Source organism: Hetaerina americana, unplaced genomic scaffold (assembly GCF_022747635.1).
Source record: "Hetaerina americana unplaced genomic scaffold, ioHetAmer1.1.p SCAF_7, whole genome shotgun sequence".
NCBI lineage: Eukaryota > Metazoa > Arthropoda > Insecta > Odonata > Calopterygidae > Hetaerina > Hetaerina americana.
The window spans coordinates 983,867-999,201 of NW_027287316.1; the positions used below are offsets into that span (position 1 = coordinate 983,867).

Consider the following 15,335-nt stretch of genomic DNA (forward strand, 5'->3'; position numbering starts at 1 on the left):
CATCAGTTACTCCTGTATAAACTGAAATGCTATGGTATAAGAGGCACACCCTACAAATGGATTGAATCTTATCCAAGTGAACGGCATCAGTACGTTGAGCTCTCAAGAAATGGCTCCAAATTTGTTTCTACTAGTAGAGAAGTAACACTGGGTGTTCCCCAGGGTTCTGTACTTGGTCCTATTTTATTTTTAATTTATATCAATGATCTCCCAGATAAGCTTAAGTTCATAAAGGGGATAGACCCAATACTGTACGCTGATGATCCAAATATCATTGTGTCAGCCTCCTCAGTAGACAGTTGGACAGAAAGAGCATCTGAAGTAGCTCCGATTTTCAATGAATGGTGTCTTCATAACTTCCTAAAACCCAATATAAACAAGTCCAGCCTGATTTATTTTACCAATAAAAACAAAGTTTCCACTGCAATCTCAGTAGATGTAGAAGGTGTGAGCATTCCCCAAAATTCCAGGACCCAATTCCTGGGAGTAATCCTGCATAGTAACATGTTTTGGGAGGAACACATTTTCAAATTATGTAGCAAGTTAAGCTCCCTATGCTTCCTTGTAAGAAATATAAGATATTCTGTAAATTTAGAGGTCCTTCTATCCATTTACTACAGTGAATTTTATTCTTGTGTTACTTTCAGTATCCTCTTCTGGGGTTCCTCTCCCCATGTGGGCATAATCTTCAAAATCCAAAAGAGGATTATACATACGCATTATGAGCAATGCTCCTTGCGATGCACCATGTAAACCTCTCTTCAAAAGACTTGGTTTATTACCAGTACCTTGCATATATATATTTAATGACATCTTACATGCAAAGGGTAATATTTCCCAGTACAAGTCCAACCACAATTACCATAGTCACTACACAAGGACCTGCAATGACCTGCACCAACCATTTGTCAGGACACACAATACTGCCCATGGGCCCAAAGCAATGGGCTTAAGGTTATTCAATAAACTTCCCCAATAAATCGAATATGAAACAAAAGTACCTGTTTTCAAGAAAAAGCCGTTTAACCTTTTAAAAAATAATATGTTCTATTCTGTAAATGAATACCTGGAATCTGACGCGTCCTATATTTGTGTATGTATGAATATGCAATAAATCTCCGGACAAATAAATGTATAATTATTATTATGGACGATTTTGCCACAGTCAAGAGTGGACTTCATCCTATAAGACCAAAGAGCAGCCATCCAAACAATCACGAAAGAGACTGATCTTAGTAAGAAAAATTATTCACGAAGATGTGAACATGTCAAAGTTGTCAGCCCACTGGGTTCCACAACTCCAGAGTCCTTTTCGATAGCAAACATTGTGCAACCAGTCATGGGAGATGTAAGTTTTTTGGGTTGCTTGGTAACAAAGCATGCATCTCGGATTAAACAATATGGTCCAGAGACTAAAGGGATGAGCAAGGAATGGAAAGCACAGCAACTCCTCCCTCCTTCCCCCAAGAAGGCTAAAGTGCAGAAGTCTACGGGGAAGGCCATGCTCTCTGTTTTTGGGACTGTCATAGAGTCACTTTAACAGACTGTCTGGAGAAGGGTCTGACCATCACTGGTGCCTATAACTGCATACTGCTGAGAGACTTTCAAGAGGTTCTGAAAGAGAAATAGTGTATTATGATCACCAAAGGTCTTCTTGCCAACAATGCACCTGCTCACTCATCTTGAGGTGCGTTTGAGGAATCAAAGCAATGTAGCTTTGAAAATTTACCACATCCACCCAATTCCCCCCATCTTGCCCCAAGTAAGTTTGTATTATTCCAAGGACTGAAAAGAACCCTTTGCGGGGTGGGCCATTTGACACCACAATTAATGCCAGCCGAGAGGTAGAACAATGGTTTTCGATGCAATCTGCTTAGTTCTACAATGAGGGGCTGATAAGTCAATACATGTGGAGAAAAAAGTATAACTTTAGACGGTGACTATGCGGAGAAGTCTTAAGAATAACAAATAAATTGAAGTTCCTATATCAATTATTTTTTAGCAATAATTTTTAAGTTAACACTAACCTTCATAGATGGTGCTGTTTGTTTTAGGTGCTCCATCCATCATGCACTTAGGTCCAGTCATATGCATAACAGATTGTTTAGCTTAGTACAAGTATTTACATTTAATATCTATATGTATTGGTTGCCAAAAGATCATGAAGAATGATAGGGTTTTAGGTGAAACATTTGCCCTATTTCCAGTGGAAGGTTTGTACACATCAAACAACTGGTTTAAGATGCAAATACTTCATGAAATCATGAATTCCCATAAAGGTTAGACAAAGGCTAAGTATATCTAATCTTATTCGAGTCTTGAATTGATTATGTAGGTCAAGAAGCTTCGTCCTGGTAGGTAGGAAGTTATTAGATGTTATTGAACAGCTCTAGGACATTGAATAACAACCAACAAATGTCTTCCTTCAAATCTTGTCCTCCCTCTCATTTTAGCAATACTATTATGCCCCTGGGCTCCTCTGCCAATCTTATACAATGGTAGCCAAGAATGTTACGTTAAGGCCCACTGAGTACAATGTTTTGTTGAAACTAAGTGCATTTTGAATTAAAAAGAAGAGAGAAAATGGATAGCCAACTTTACCTATTGCAAATTGGAACATTACTATTACTTAGAAGTTTTAAACAAGAATAATTAATATCTTTAAACATCAATATAAATATATCATAAGCATTGCAACTATAACAGCCTGGTAAATAGTGTTTATTGAGAACTTAACTAAGACTTCTAATTAAACTCTATTGAGTGATTAATTGGAGCCAATTGCTATCCATTATTTTAAAAAGAACCATCAAATGAGATACTGGGTGTTGATAAATAATAACAAAAGCTAGGAAATTAACCATGGTTTAATATTTTGTACTCTGTACACATCACTGATGAATGAAATATAAAATTTATATCAATTTAACTCATGTTAGCATGTGACCTGAAACATTTTGCACAGGTAAGATAAACTGCTTGCTGTTGTTCTGACAAATCCCAGAACAACAAAATAAAAATAAATAAACCAATTTCAATTCACATAAAATTAACAGAGGGATCATTGAAAAGAATCACTAAGGCACATAAAACAGAACATACTTCTGCCCTCTATTATACTGCCACATTTGTACCAAATATTTGAGAAGACACCATGAGATTAATTTCAATCAACACAACTTAATGGAGAATGTAATTCCTAGGATTCTTCTTTTCTTATACCTCCAAATCCTTGGCATTGAAAAGAACTCATGGCAGTGATAAATTATGATAAATTAAATCCGAGCTCTTCCTAATACTTGAGGAAGGGAATAGAGAAATAGAAATGTATAACAGACCACTGACTTCAGATAATCCATAACCAGCACCAGCTAGCCCAAGACTTCAGAAAATCATGTAAAGAAACATATGCTAGGCCAATGATTCTTGCCCCTACACCAACTAATCTAACATGCCACTCTGCAGTGTTTTTTGCAAGATTGAACTCATTGTACTTCAAGTTTTCTAATATTTTTAAGGAAGAAATGAAAATAATATCCTTCTCACTTTCTGCATGTTAGATTCTTTTGGTCTTAATAGGGAAAATCTGAGCGTAGGAAATATTCAGCATCTTTTGCATTCTGTTGCCACAAGATATGTATGATTTCAATTGACCCACAGTGAGATACACGCCAAGGCCAAACTGAATGCAGGCTATTGTCATGGACATATTAAATATTAAAAAGGCTAGAGGACATTTCTCACTACTGTCAGGAAACTACCGTTCTGCGCTCAATAACTCAATTCATTATAATGCAAATTTCACATTGCGACTGCTACATTCCATTCTACCTTTGATTACATACACAAATTTCCACTTCAATTTAGCTCATTCCATATTTCTCACTCTATCCCCTTCCAAATATTATTATTATCTGGATTCACACTGGTTCACTGCATGGGTTACATTCACCCTAAACATAAAGAGTCTCCATGACACACACAGAACCGAATCTGAGAGGTTGTTTTTGTTGGCAAAAATGTCAAAATATTGAAGGTGCAAAAATGACATCAATCTCAACTCTTTAACTCAAAATATAATACACGCATTTGCGAAATCATATGCCCAATTATAAACAGTTACCCCATTATGTACTTTATATACACGATGCACAAAATGAGTGAAAATGAGACTCAAATGTAGCACATAATAAGGAATGAAGATGGCCACAGGATGAGAGGTGTACGGCAAAATAGTATATAGCCACATGCATGCAGAAGTGGTGATAATGACGATGCCTGTTTCCCGAGCAAGAAACTGCTCAGAAACTCGACTCACTCACATGTGCACAGACTAGAAAGGCCTATAATCTGAATAAATCCACTTATCCTAGCCTCGTGCCTCAGAGCTAGAGACACCAAAGTACTCGCAACAATTTTTAATGGAAAATACAACGTGATAGGACACTCACATAGGGCACTTTCTGATAAGCCCTGGCACATCAACGCCGAGGGAGATACTCTCGTGGGATGCACAAATCGGCATCTGCATCCAATGTCACATTTAGGCTTGAAACACATGAAAATGAAATGGGAGAAAGTTTCGGTAGAAGACATTCATAATTCTCAAAATTAAATGTCAATAATGTCAGATCATTTGCAGATAATGCTTCTGGTAAAATAATCACCTTCAAGTCATTACAACCAACAACATAAGAATAAAATAAATAAGTGCACTACAAAGATTCATTTACATGTTAAGCAGGTGTGTGCAAAATCCTTCTTGTCAAGACCTCAAAACACGCAGTATTAAAATATTGATAATTTCTTTGTGAAATCCCAACTTATTATCAACACTAGCTTCCAAATTACATGGAGCCTACCAGAAATAACTAACGCAGCAATAACATATCTTCATGTCATACAGAAGGTAGCTAAAATTAACGCGCACCTCTCTCACACCATCTACTCCACTCACTGTGTAACACCTGTGTATAGTCGACATCATCCATTGCCCACCTAGGGTGACTAGGGTTACTTCATGATCCCCGTACTCTTGGAAGTGCTGCATTGGAAATGAAAAAGTGCCCAGCAAGCAAAATGAGCGGGGGCACGTCAACTCTCATATCCTCCCCCTCCAATTCTTCCCCCGATAGTTGCATCTCTGCAGAGAACAAAACTTGAGATCCACTTGCCCCATGAAATGGCAAACCCCTCAAACCAAAAGGCCCATTCCAGCGGGCCGAGTTCTTTCAATCAGCACCACATGGGATGCGTGGGCTCCCAAGCACAAGCAATGCAAATAGTGAGTCATGAATTACATGACAATCCAGTTACAGAATTAACACTTCAGGCGACTTGTAATTGGATGAGGGCCGTCTCCATCGGTCCACAATTGAGTGCAAACGCAATTAGATGTGACGCAGTCAGGAGTGATTTTTCGGGAGGAGACATTAATTAAATGAACAACACCCACTGCCATTGTTCATAATGAATCAATCCGAATGCCAACTTTCAGCAATTCCATTCAGAGACATGAAGGGGTGAAGGGAAGGGGCATTGTAACCTGGACAAAGGGCATGTTCTAAGCTTTTGGGGAACTACTCCAAGACAAGGATTTGAAATTTCCAATGACCAGATCAAACCATTCAGAAGTAGGCCACCTAATAATCTTTTCCTTGCCAAGGATGAGCTTAGTCCTTAATATTTTTTAATCAGTCATTTCCCTAGGTATTGGAACAACATAGATCTTTCTGCATCAGACTTTACATTATCAGGCATTCCCTCAAGCACACTTTTTAAATCAATCACACATACTGCAAGGATTGACACACAAGGGCAGCCATTTTGCCAAATGATCCCCCTCAGACTAACGGAATCTGGAGCCTGCAACTTCCGTCACTCCCAACAGTCTTAGTGCACATTTTAGTCCACTCCGTCACAAAATCCAAAAGAACAGGGGATAACAACACATTTACTTGGGAGTTAGTTAAAAGAAATAAAAATCCAAAGATAGATAACCAAACTGTGTGGAGCACTCAAGTCCATATTGAAATGACATATTAATATTTATGAAATCTGGCTTGGATTGACTCATTGGTGATGATTACAGCTGTACATTCTGCTATGGCATCAGAAGCATGATGACACAATAGAAATCAGTTCTAAATAACTAAGGAGTAACCTTTTGACTTGCTCTAGTGGAAATCCTCAACACCCACACACTCACCGACACAAACCAAGGTACAATAACAAACTTTCTCCTTTAAAGCACTCTTTAAGTAACACACACACACAAAACATTAGCATGCACACAATCTTTACCATTCTCCAACTCTTCAACTAATATATCTAATTTGGGATAAACTTCTCTCAGAACCACTCTTTCACAACAGAACCACTTATGGCTTACACACCACGGTGCGTATGACCCAACCACGCACCGCACATTACCAGTTTTTAGCCCAAGAACACATCTTCCACAGGCAATGAAACAAGCCTCAGGGGATTGATTGCAAGGTGGGTGGATGTGGTCCAGCTTTGATTCCCATTCTCTCTCTCTCTCAGGATCCGTGCCTTCAGCCGTCTTCACCGTCTAAGTAAGCACGCCCCCAAGCGCCACTCGACGCTGGTGAAACTGCAGCCACACACACACACACATGCACACACAGCAACATTCCAACGAACATTACGCGCAAACCAATTGCTTGCAAGGGCCTCTCCTTCCCCTCTCCTACCTTTGTCCTCTGCTCACCTGTCCCACTGGCCCTGACTGAGGCCCATTCCCTACGACACGGGACGCCACCATGCGTACAAATGCAAATATGAGACACATGTGACACTGGATAAACAAAGCTACACTTAATGGCATTGAACAACATTCTCGGGTGACAGGAGCCGAGTGTGACAACAAGTCCACACAGCATTTCCTGGGTCACCACCAAACAACACCATTTTTGAAGGCAAGGTGGTGGAAAGAGTATGATGCAAGCATCACAGATGATGGTTGATGGCGTTTTGATGAATTATGGGAGTGAGCAATGCAATGGATGTGAATTTGAGTCCCTTCCCCGGCACAACAGTGCCGAACCTCCTCCATTCGCCTATCACCCTATTTCTTTTGGTGTGCCGAAACAGAGAACAACAGTGGCTTCGACTCTGCGGCGGCATCCTCCCGAGGGAGGGTTGGTGGGGAGGGTGGACTTTGGCAGTGGGCCTTCGAAAGAGTCACGGAAGTCCCTCGATGTGGGGGAGATGGCAGTGGCAACAAAGCTTACTGGATCGACTCATCCCTTCAAAGTGACGCGCAATCAAATTTAACGCCCTTACTTATGAAGATCTCATCATATGAATTCTCCTGGGATAGCTCCAGCGCTTGGTGTTTCTTGAGGACTAACAATGTGTAGAACTTCTGAGCAACCTGCAATTTAAGAGTGATAAACAATGAAAATTAGAGTTAGAGGCTGTGAAAAAATAATTAATGCAGCTCAATGCCAGCGGCTGATAGTCACCAAATCATCTTAAGGTTAAACATGGCAAGACAGACAGCTTACCCAACCAGATACCCCATGAAAGTTACCTAGCGTTAAATAATTTCCTTAGTTTCTGCCGATTGATTTGAAGAAAAAAATGGAGTACTCAATAAATTATTCACATCAAAAAGACATTGCCAACCTTTAGATATGACAGTAGTAAGAGTCCATGATGATATAGGTTGCAAAAAATCCTTAATACTATAAACTAAACATTAGCAACACAAATATATTCTTTTCATCAAAGTTCTACCTCATGGTACTAGACATAAAAATGCCACTGCCACGCGTGAGTGACAACATTGGGAATTGTTCCTTGGTTGCATTACCAAAATCTCAAGTAGGAGAAAGGCAGTGGAGAAGGGATGGATGTCTTATATTACAGACAGACTAGTCCACTCAAAAGAAAAGGTCTGAAATGTTTCTGACCTCACAAATAAATAATATTATTTTTTGATACATCTTTTTATTTGTAAGAAAAAACAAATTTGCACTTTTCCACAGATTTATTTGCAATGTACAATGCATTTCAGTTCATCGAACCATTATCAGGCACAAGACAACATTCAAATTGTGAATACATCGTATGCCTGTTAGAGGAAGGGGGGTGGGAGCGAGGTAGGCGGGGACAAAGAGGGAAAACACGGAAAACCCAAATACAACAAAGAAACCAAAGAAATGGAGAGGTAAACAGGGGGGGGGGGGGGAGAGAAGCACCTTTGGTCATTATAGAGAGGACGGAAGCATCCAGGGGCAGGTTGCAGTACGAGTGATTCTAAGAAGAACATTATCGGGTAAAACTGAAGAGTGGTGGTGAGGGGTGGTTGGATGGGAAAATCTGCAAAGGGTGGAGTCAAGTGTGAAAGAGGGAGCTTCACTGTTTGCTGTGCAAATGGGATTGTGAGGAGAGGAGAGTGGTTTATAAAAATATGGTAATTTAAAAGAACACTCAAGTCTTTTGCCCTTATAAGGTTAGGAAACAGAAAAAATTGAAGGATCAGATCAGAGATAAAACAGATCTGGATGAATTTTAGCCATGGCAACCACAAAAGTGTGAGTAAGTGCATCAAAGCGATGCAAAAAAGAATTGGGCTTCAAAGGATGACTCATGGTGATGATGAGGGTGACCTTTGCACCAACAATGTCCAATCTAATGCCGTGTGTGGAGGGGAGCATTTTGGCATAGAAGGCAAGTGGACCTGGGAAACAAGAAGGACCAATGAACACCACCCCAGTTATTATTGGCCTAAGTCCAACTGCTTTTGATGAATTATAAAATGTAATCTTGGGTAACCCGTTGTATTCATCAATCTCCAATCCAAATTTTCAAAGGAAATTGAAGAATTGAGAAAGTGTGCATATATGATTTAACAGGCTCTCATTGGCAAGAAATAATGAGCTCTACGGCCTCTCAGTAAAAATAAGAGGGGGGGGGGGAAGAAACTCCAATGGCCGTAATAATTAGTCGCAACTCTCATCAGACCAATTGTTGTGTTGGTTTAACGGGAACCACGTCAGGGAACAACCACAACCTCTCGACCAGAGGGCTCTATTTACCGATTGGCATTTCGATAGACAAGGACCTATATAACGTTAAAACTTAAAATTGGGTAATGTATTAGCTATTGCACTACCTTTGTTGAAAAAAATTGAACTACAGTGAAGCCCCATAGTGGTATCATTACAATTTATGCCTTCCTGCATTTTGACACTTTTATATCATGTCGCATACAATTATCTCGAGGGTGCTGCGGTTATCTCCAGATAAATTCCAATTTGAATTTCCCATCATATCGTAGTTCCACTGGAGATCACGATAGGCGTCCTTGGAAGCTATAGGCATCTAGTAAACAGTAATAATCTCAACATGGCTGAGATGTTACGTACAAGTGTGGAGTACAATCGAAGAGCCACTATTAGAGAAAGTGTTTGTGGTGGGCGTTCGCTCAGTGAAATAGTTTGATTCTTTAGGTACCCCAGACCAAATGTTTACGATACTGTGGCTAAGTATAAGTATAATGCTTTGGAGCAGCCTAGGGAAGGTTTCGCTAACCCGGCAAAGAAACCTCATTCCAGGAAACGCGTGTCACGAACTGCAGAAGTCGTCACGATGGCTCAGGTGCTGCTTTCAGAGGACCTGGGGCAATCGCTGAGGAAATTGGCATCGGAGTTGAAAGTTAACGAGCGAACAATGCGTCAGATAGCAAAGGGGGATCTACGATACAAGATGTACACAATAAAGGTACGACACACACAATAACGGTACGAGGCTACCTGAACAAAGTGGATTGCTCGCTGCAACCTGCTATTGTGTTCCCTAAAAAATGGAGCTGCAGGGCGAATCAGATTCTTTTCTGATGAAAAATTTTCACTGTTGACGGAAAGATCAACCAGAGAAATGATCGCTGGCCCATTCACATCCCCAAGGACGTCCCGATTGTGGCTCGAACAACATTTCCGGCTAGTGTTCACGTCCAAGCTATTTTGTCCAGTGAGGGCGATATAATGCCGCCGCATTTTTTCAAAAGGGACGAACTATCACAAAATAGGGCCATCTGCAAATTTTGAAGAATGCAGTGAAACTGTAGACGGTAACTGTTGCCTCGGGGAGACAATACGTCTTCCAACAGGACGGTGCACCAGCTCATATGAGTCATCCAAAACTGGCTCTCAGAGATGGAGCATTGACATGTTCTGGTCGAAGGAGTTCTGGCCCCCAAATAGCCCGGACCTGAACCCCCTTGACTATTATGTATGCTTGCAGCGTAGTTGAAAGAGTTGCCAATGAGATGAGGCACCCTAAGGTCGCATCTCTACGCACCGCTATTGTAGCAGCATTAACGAATATGGAAAGCGATGTTTTAAAGAGTGCGTGCAATCCATTCAGGACAAGATTGGAGGCAGTCATTGCACCTGAAGGGGGTAATTACATTGAGTTATGTTACTTTTGACGGATACATCTACTTGTACATGAAAGAATTTTCATTTGTATTTTTTTAAATAAATTTGCTTCTAAACAAAAGTTTCATTTGTCCGGATTTAAGCAGCATACCCTGTATTTTCCCAACATCAGTGGAACATCATATTTGTGAGATTTCATCTCCTGTTTTCCCTTTATTTTCATCACTTTGTGCGGGATTAAAAAAATTTTGCTTTTATAAAACAGTTACTCAAGCAACTCATCCTGAAAAAAAATATTTTTGACTTTGATTCATACTTGAACAGAAACTAAAAAAATATGCTTTTCCACATAGAAATTTCTACGTGGAAGAGCCAAGTTGTTCAGTTTCAATTTTGATAAGATTTTCCACCAAGTGATGCCAGTTTATTTTTCATAAATAAACATTTACAAATGATGGGAGAGAGCGATAATGTGAACAGTTATGGTGAAGAATTAGAATACAGAATTCCAAAGTGACAGGAAAGTGATCTACTCGACCTTGTAATCTGCCAGGATAAGATCAATGGTATGAAATGAATATCCCATTGACCCCTTCCACCACCAAGTTGCAGTCTCGACACCTTCAATTCTACTTTCACCATAAACTGCCTTGCCTCCAAGATTGTGCCTATTTTTAAACATATTCAACCAACCATTGGACACTGTAAAGTCCTTGATTCCCAATATTGTGGTGATGTGCAATGCTTTTTCTCTTATGATGATGCCAACTAAGGGGATATTTGACTATTATTATTAGGTAATCTACCGGTTAAGGTAGGTTTTTGGATGGACATAATTACTACTTAAATAATTTGTGGCCCCTAGCAAAACACAACATCCTACTCTACATCACGTCCCTCTTCATCTCTGAGTACTTTCTTCCTCCCTTCTTCCCATCCAACATCCCTATCCTGTTCCTTCCCTTTCCTCGTTTGCCTAACATTCTCCCCTCTATAACAGTCTTCAACATCCCACTGCCGGTCAATACCCCCTTCAGCCACTTTTCCTGCCTCCATAGGATTGCTCCCAACAAACCCCTCTCTTCGCCCACCATACCAAGTACTTCCTCATTTGTTTTCTTCTCTGTCCATTTCACCTTCTCCATTCTTCTCCACAGCCACATTTCAAAAGCCTCCAGTCTACGTCTATCCTCCTGATTCAATGACCACGTTTCCGCACTGTACATAGCTACGCTCCATATCAAAGTTTTCACGAGTCTTTTCTTAACATCCTTACTCAACGTCCCTGTCATCAACTCCCTCCTCCTTGTGAAAGGCTCTTTGCCCAGTGCAATTCTTTTCTACCTGCTCTAGTTTTCGCCCTCCTATTTTAATGTTTAAAGCCTTTTTCTTTCTAGAAAATCCCATAACCTTTGTTTTATTAATATTGATTCTCATCCCATACTTGTCGCACTGAATTTCCAATTCACTCAGCAATGCTTGCAGCCCCTTAGCTGACTGACAAACTAAAGCTTGGTCATCAACAAACCTAACTGATTTTACGAATTCCCCGCCCACTTTCATTCCTACCTCCAGTTCTTCCCATGCCTCTTTGATCATGTCCTCTGCATACAGGTTGAACAGCAACGGTGATAATGGGCAACCCTGCCTTACACCCCTACCTAACACTGTCCATCCGGACTCTCCGTTCCCCACTCGCACCTGAGCAGTCTGAGACATGTACAGGTTGTGGATTAGCCTCCTTTCCCTCCAATCTATTCCTATTTTTTACAATATACCCATTAGTTTTTGCCGATTCACTCTATCAAATGCTTTTTCAAACACTACGAAACAGGCAAATACCTCCTGGTTGTGCTCTATATTCCTCTCGATTAATAATCTCATTACTGCAATGGCATCACGCGTACCTCTCCCCTTCCTAAACCCAAACTGATCATCCCCTAAGTAATCATTTGCCCTACTCTCTATCCTTTTGTTTACAATCCTGAGAACAACTTTAGCTGCATGGGATATCAAACTTATTGTCCTGTAGTCCTCACATGATGTGGCCTTTACCTTTTTCGGAATAGGAACTAAAACTGATGTCACACAGTCTTCCGGCCAGATTCCTTCCTCATAAATACTATGGATCAGCCCATATAGCCTCTTCCTCCCACATTTTCCTACGCATTTTAAAAGTTCCACGGGAATATTATCTACCCCCACGGCCTTATTTAGTTTTATCTCCCTTAATGCCCTTTCTATCTCATTGTCTAGAATGCCTGGACCTAAGCTGTCTTCCTCTACGTCTTTTTCTTTTTCGCCTTTCTTCTACGCCTTTACATTTTTCGGAATAGATTTGACTATATATCACTTAAAAACCACTCTCAGTAACCCATATAATTTTCCATACATGGAGTTTATGAGATATTTACTAATTTTAGGCAAATGTCTGCACTGGTTTTCATGTTTCAGAATACAGTAGAGATTATTCATTATTGTATTCAGTGTAAAGGCTGACAATCTTAGACGTTTAGCCAGATTAGGACGGGTTCCATCATGAGAATCAACCTATTCCAGAATTTTTATTTTGTCTTTAATGGAAAATTTTCTTTTTTAGCCATGCCTTTCCATTGCCAAATAGGATAATTTTTTTTTCTGAGTAATTGAGAAAACTTTACACATCTGACACGAGAGTCTGACTTACCTCGCTGTTTTACTATTGGAATCTGTAGTCACACTTCAAAATAAAATCATATTTGATTCAGTGTAGTTTTGATCTGATAAAGGCAGTTTCAATACTCATTTATTACTCAGGGGCCTATTGCTGTTATAACTTGTGCATTGAGGCAGTGCAAATAATCCCAGTTGTCAGCCTCCAGTTCTAGCATTTTCTTGCTTCATCATTTTTGGCTAAGAAGCCATGGTCATTACTCATATTTCCAACTTTTGGGAGAAATGAATTATCTCCCACAGGTGTTGTTAAAATGCATAAAAAACGTAACTAACTCTGAATAGTGCAGACTGAGATTACGAGATCAAGTACAGCGGAACCTCATACAACGAGCATATTTGTACCGCACATAAATTAATGTGAAATACGAATTTATGTTCCATGCTAAAAAAATAAATAATGTACAAAGTTTATTCAAGGAAAATTGTGTATATATTGTTTAAGATTGTGAATCATGTTTATCTTTTCTTCTATTGTGAAATGAAGCAACCGGAAATGCGAACACTCTTTGTATAAACAAAAAGAATCAAAATAGTTTATTATTTATGTTACACACCTAATTCCTTTTTCTTGGAAGCTGTCTAGAGACATTTGATTTTGCCAACAGTTCATTACTTGGAAAAATGCAACTCAGAATTACCATCAAATAAATTTAAGGCATGCATAGCCCCTGACTTATGATGACAATGCCACCACGTATGCATAGAATAATGCAATAGTTTCCTGTGACCTCCATATCACATATAGCCTTTTCTTCAGGACTTGATGCACCTTGAAGGCTCATGGAATTTCTGAATGGTACACCAGCAGGGTTGCCATTTCAAATTTGCCGCTAACATTGGCACAAAATAGAGGCATGAGAAGTCTTTCACTGTCTAGTTGACAGGCAAAACATTCTATTTTACTGTTTCATGAACAATTACACGTTAAATTGGCATCTTTTTCCATAAGTTACCCGTTTCATCAAAATTAAAAACTTGCTGTGGCAGGTAACCCTCAGAATCTACGAGCTTTTTGAAGGGGCCAATGAAGTTCTCTGCTACCCTTGACTAAGAGCTCGCTGCTTCACCTTGCCAGCGCCATGCATACCAGTTCTTCTTGTTAACTGCTCTAACAACTCCTGTTCCCCTTAAGTAATTCTTCCAGCATTGATGATCCTGGCATCATCTAAACGAGGTCGGCAAAAACCAATTTCCCCTTCTCACATATGATAATCCTGTTGATAGTGTTGCATTACAATTGGTTTTTGTTTATCATTTTGAGAAGCAACCTTTCAAAATGATTGAGGATATGTGCTTGTTGCATAGACGCTCTTATCACACTCCCTTTGAAGCATCCATCTCCTTAATTTTATCCTTATTCTTGAAGAAAACGGATATCGTTGATGATGACCAATTGTTGGTGTGCACTAGATCAGCCACACTCACACCTTGTTCCCATACTTTTTATTACTACTGTTTTTATTCTCCTATGGCTGTCATCTCTTCAGATATTTTGTTTGGGGACATTTTGAAAACTTGGCTCAAAATATTATTTAACTTTGAAGAAAAAAATCACACATAATAAGTCTGCATACAAGTTTGTAAAAATGTTTGGTCACTAGTGACACTAAGATGCCAGTGGAACAATTGCTAAACACTAACTGAAACAGCAGGTGCGGAATCAATACAGGGGGTCCTTTCTCCTCCTCACTCATTATGCAATAGTTTGCTCTTTAAGCTCGTCATTTCCGTAACTAATACTTTAGCTCGCCGTGCGAGGTGCTCGGGTTGTGAGATTCCACTGTCGTTCACATTTCCATCACTATTGCTCTAGCATGAGTGCTAGCCTGCCGTATGGAAATTATTCTGTCAAAACATTTACATTAATCCTTCCTCTCATATTTTTAAGTGAGGAAGTACGAAACAAAAATAAAAAGTATTTTAAACAAAGACTGAGGAAGAAGAGTTACTAGATTTTTTGAGACCTGATAAAGGAGACGCAAATAGCAGGAAAATGCAAATTTTGACAGTGAAAATACAGTCTTCAACTCTATTTACATACACATATAAATCATGTAGGTAACTGTACTACTTTAAATTAGTGTCTAGTTGAAAATGACAACAAACACAAAGAATAAAGACAAGGAATGTATTCAATTATTTAAGTAGTCTGGTTGACAATGTTAAATTTATACATTCCACCGTTGAATTTATGAATAATACAACTGG

The 15,335-nt window shown here is 39.6% G+C and overlaps 1 protein-coding gene across 3 annotated transcripts in view; it reads right to left on the bottom strand.

Moving 5' to 3' along the window:
* Positions 1 to 2,849: 2,849 nt before the first annotated feature.
* Positions 2,850 to 15,335, bottom strand: part of vtd (RAD21 cohesin complex component verthandi) — a 49,392-nt gene continuing 36,906 nt past the window's right edge. For all 3 annotated transcript variants that reach the window (XM_071594767.1, XM_071594768.1, XM_071594769.1), the window contains exon 14: positions 2,850 to 7,399. In XM_071594767.1, coding sequence (XP_071450868.1) covers positions 7,274 to 7,399 — 126 coding nt within the window. In that variant the 3' untranslated portion in view covers positions 2,850 to 7,273. The remainder of the gene's footprint in view (positions 7,400 to 15,335) is intronic.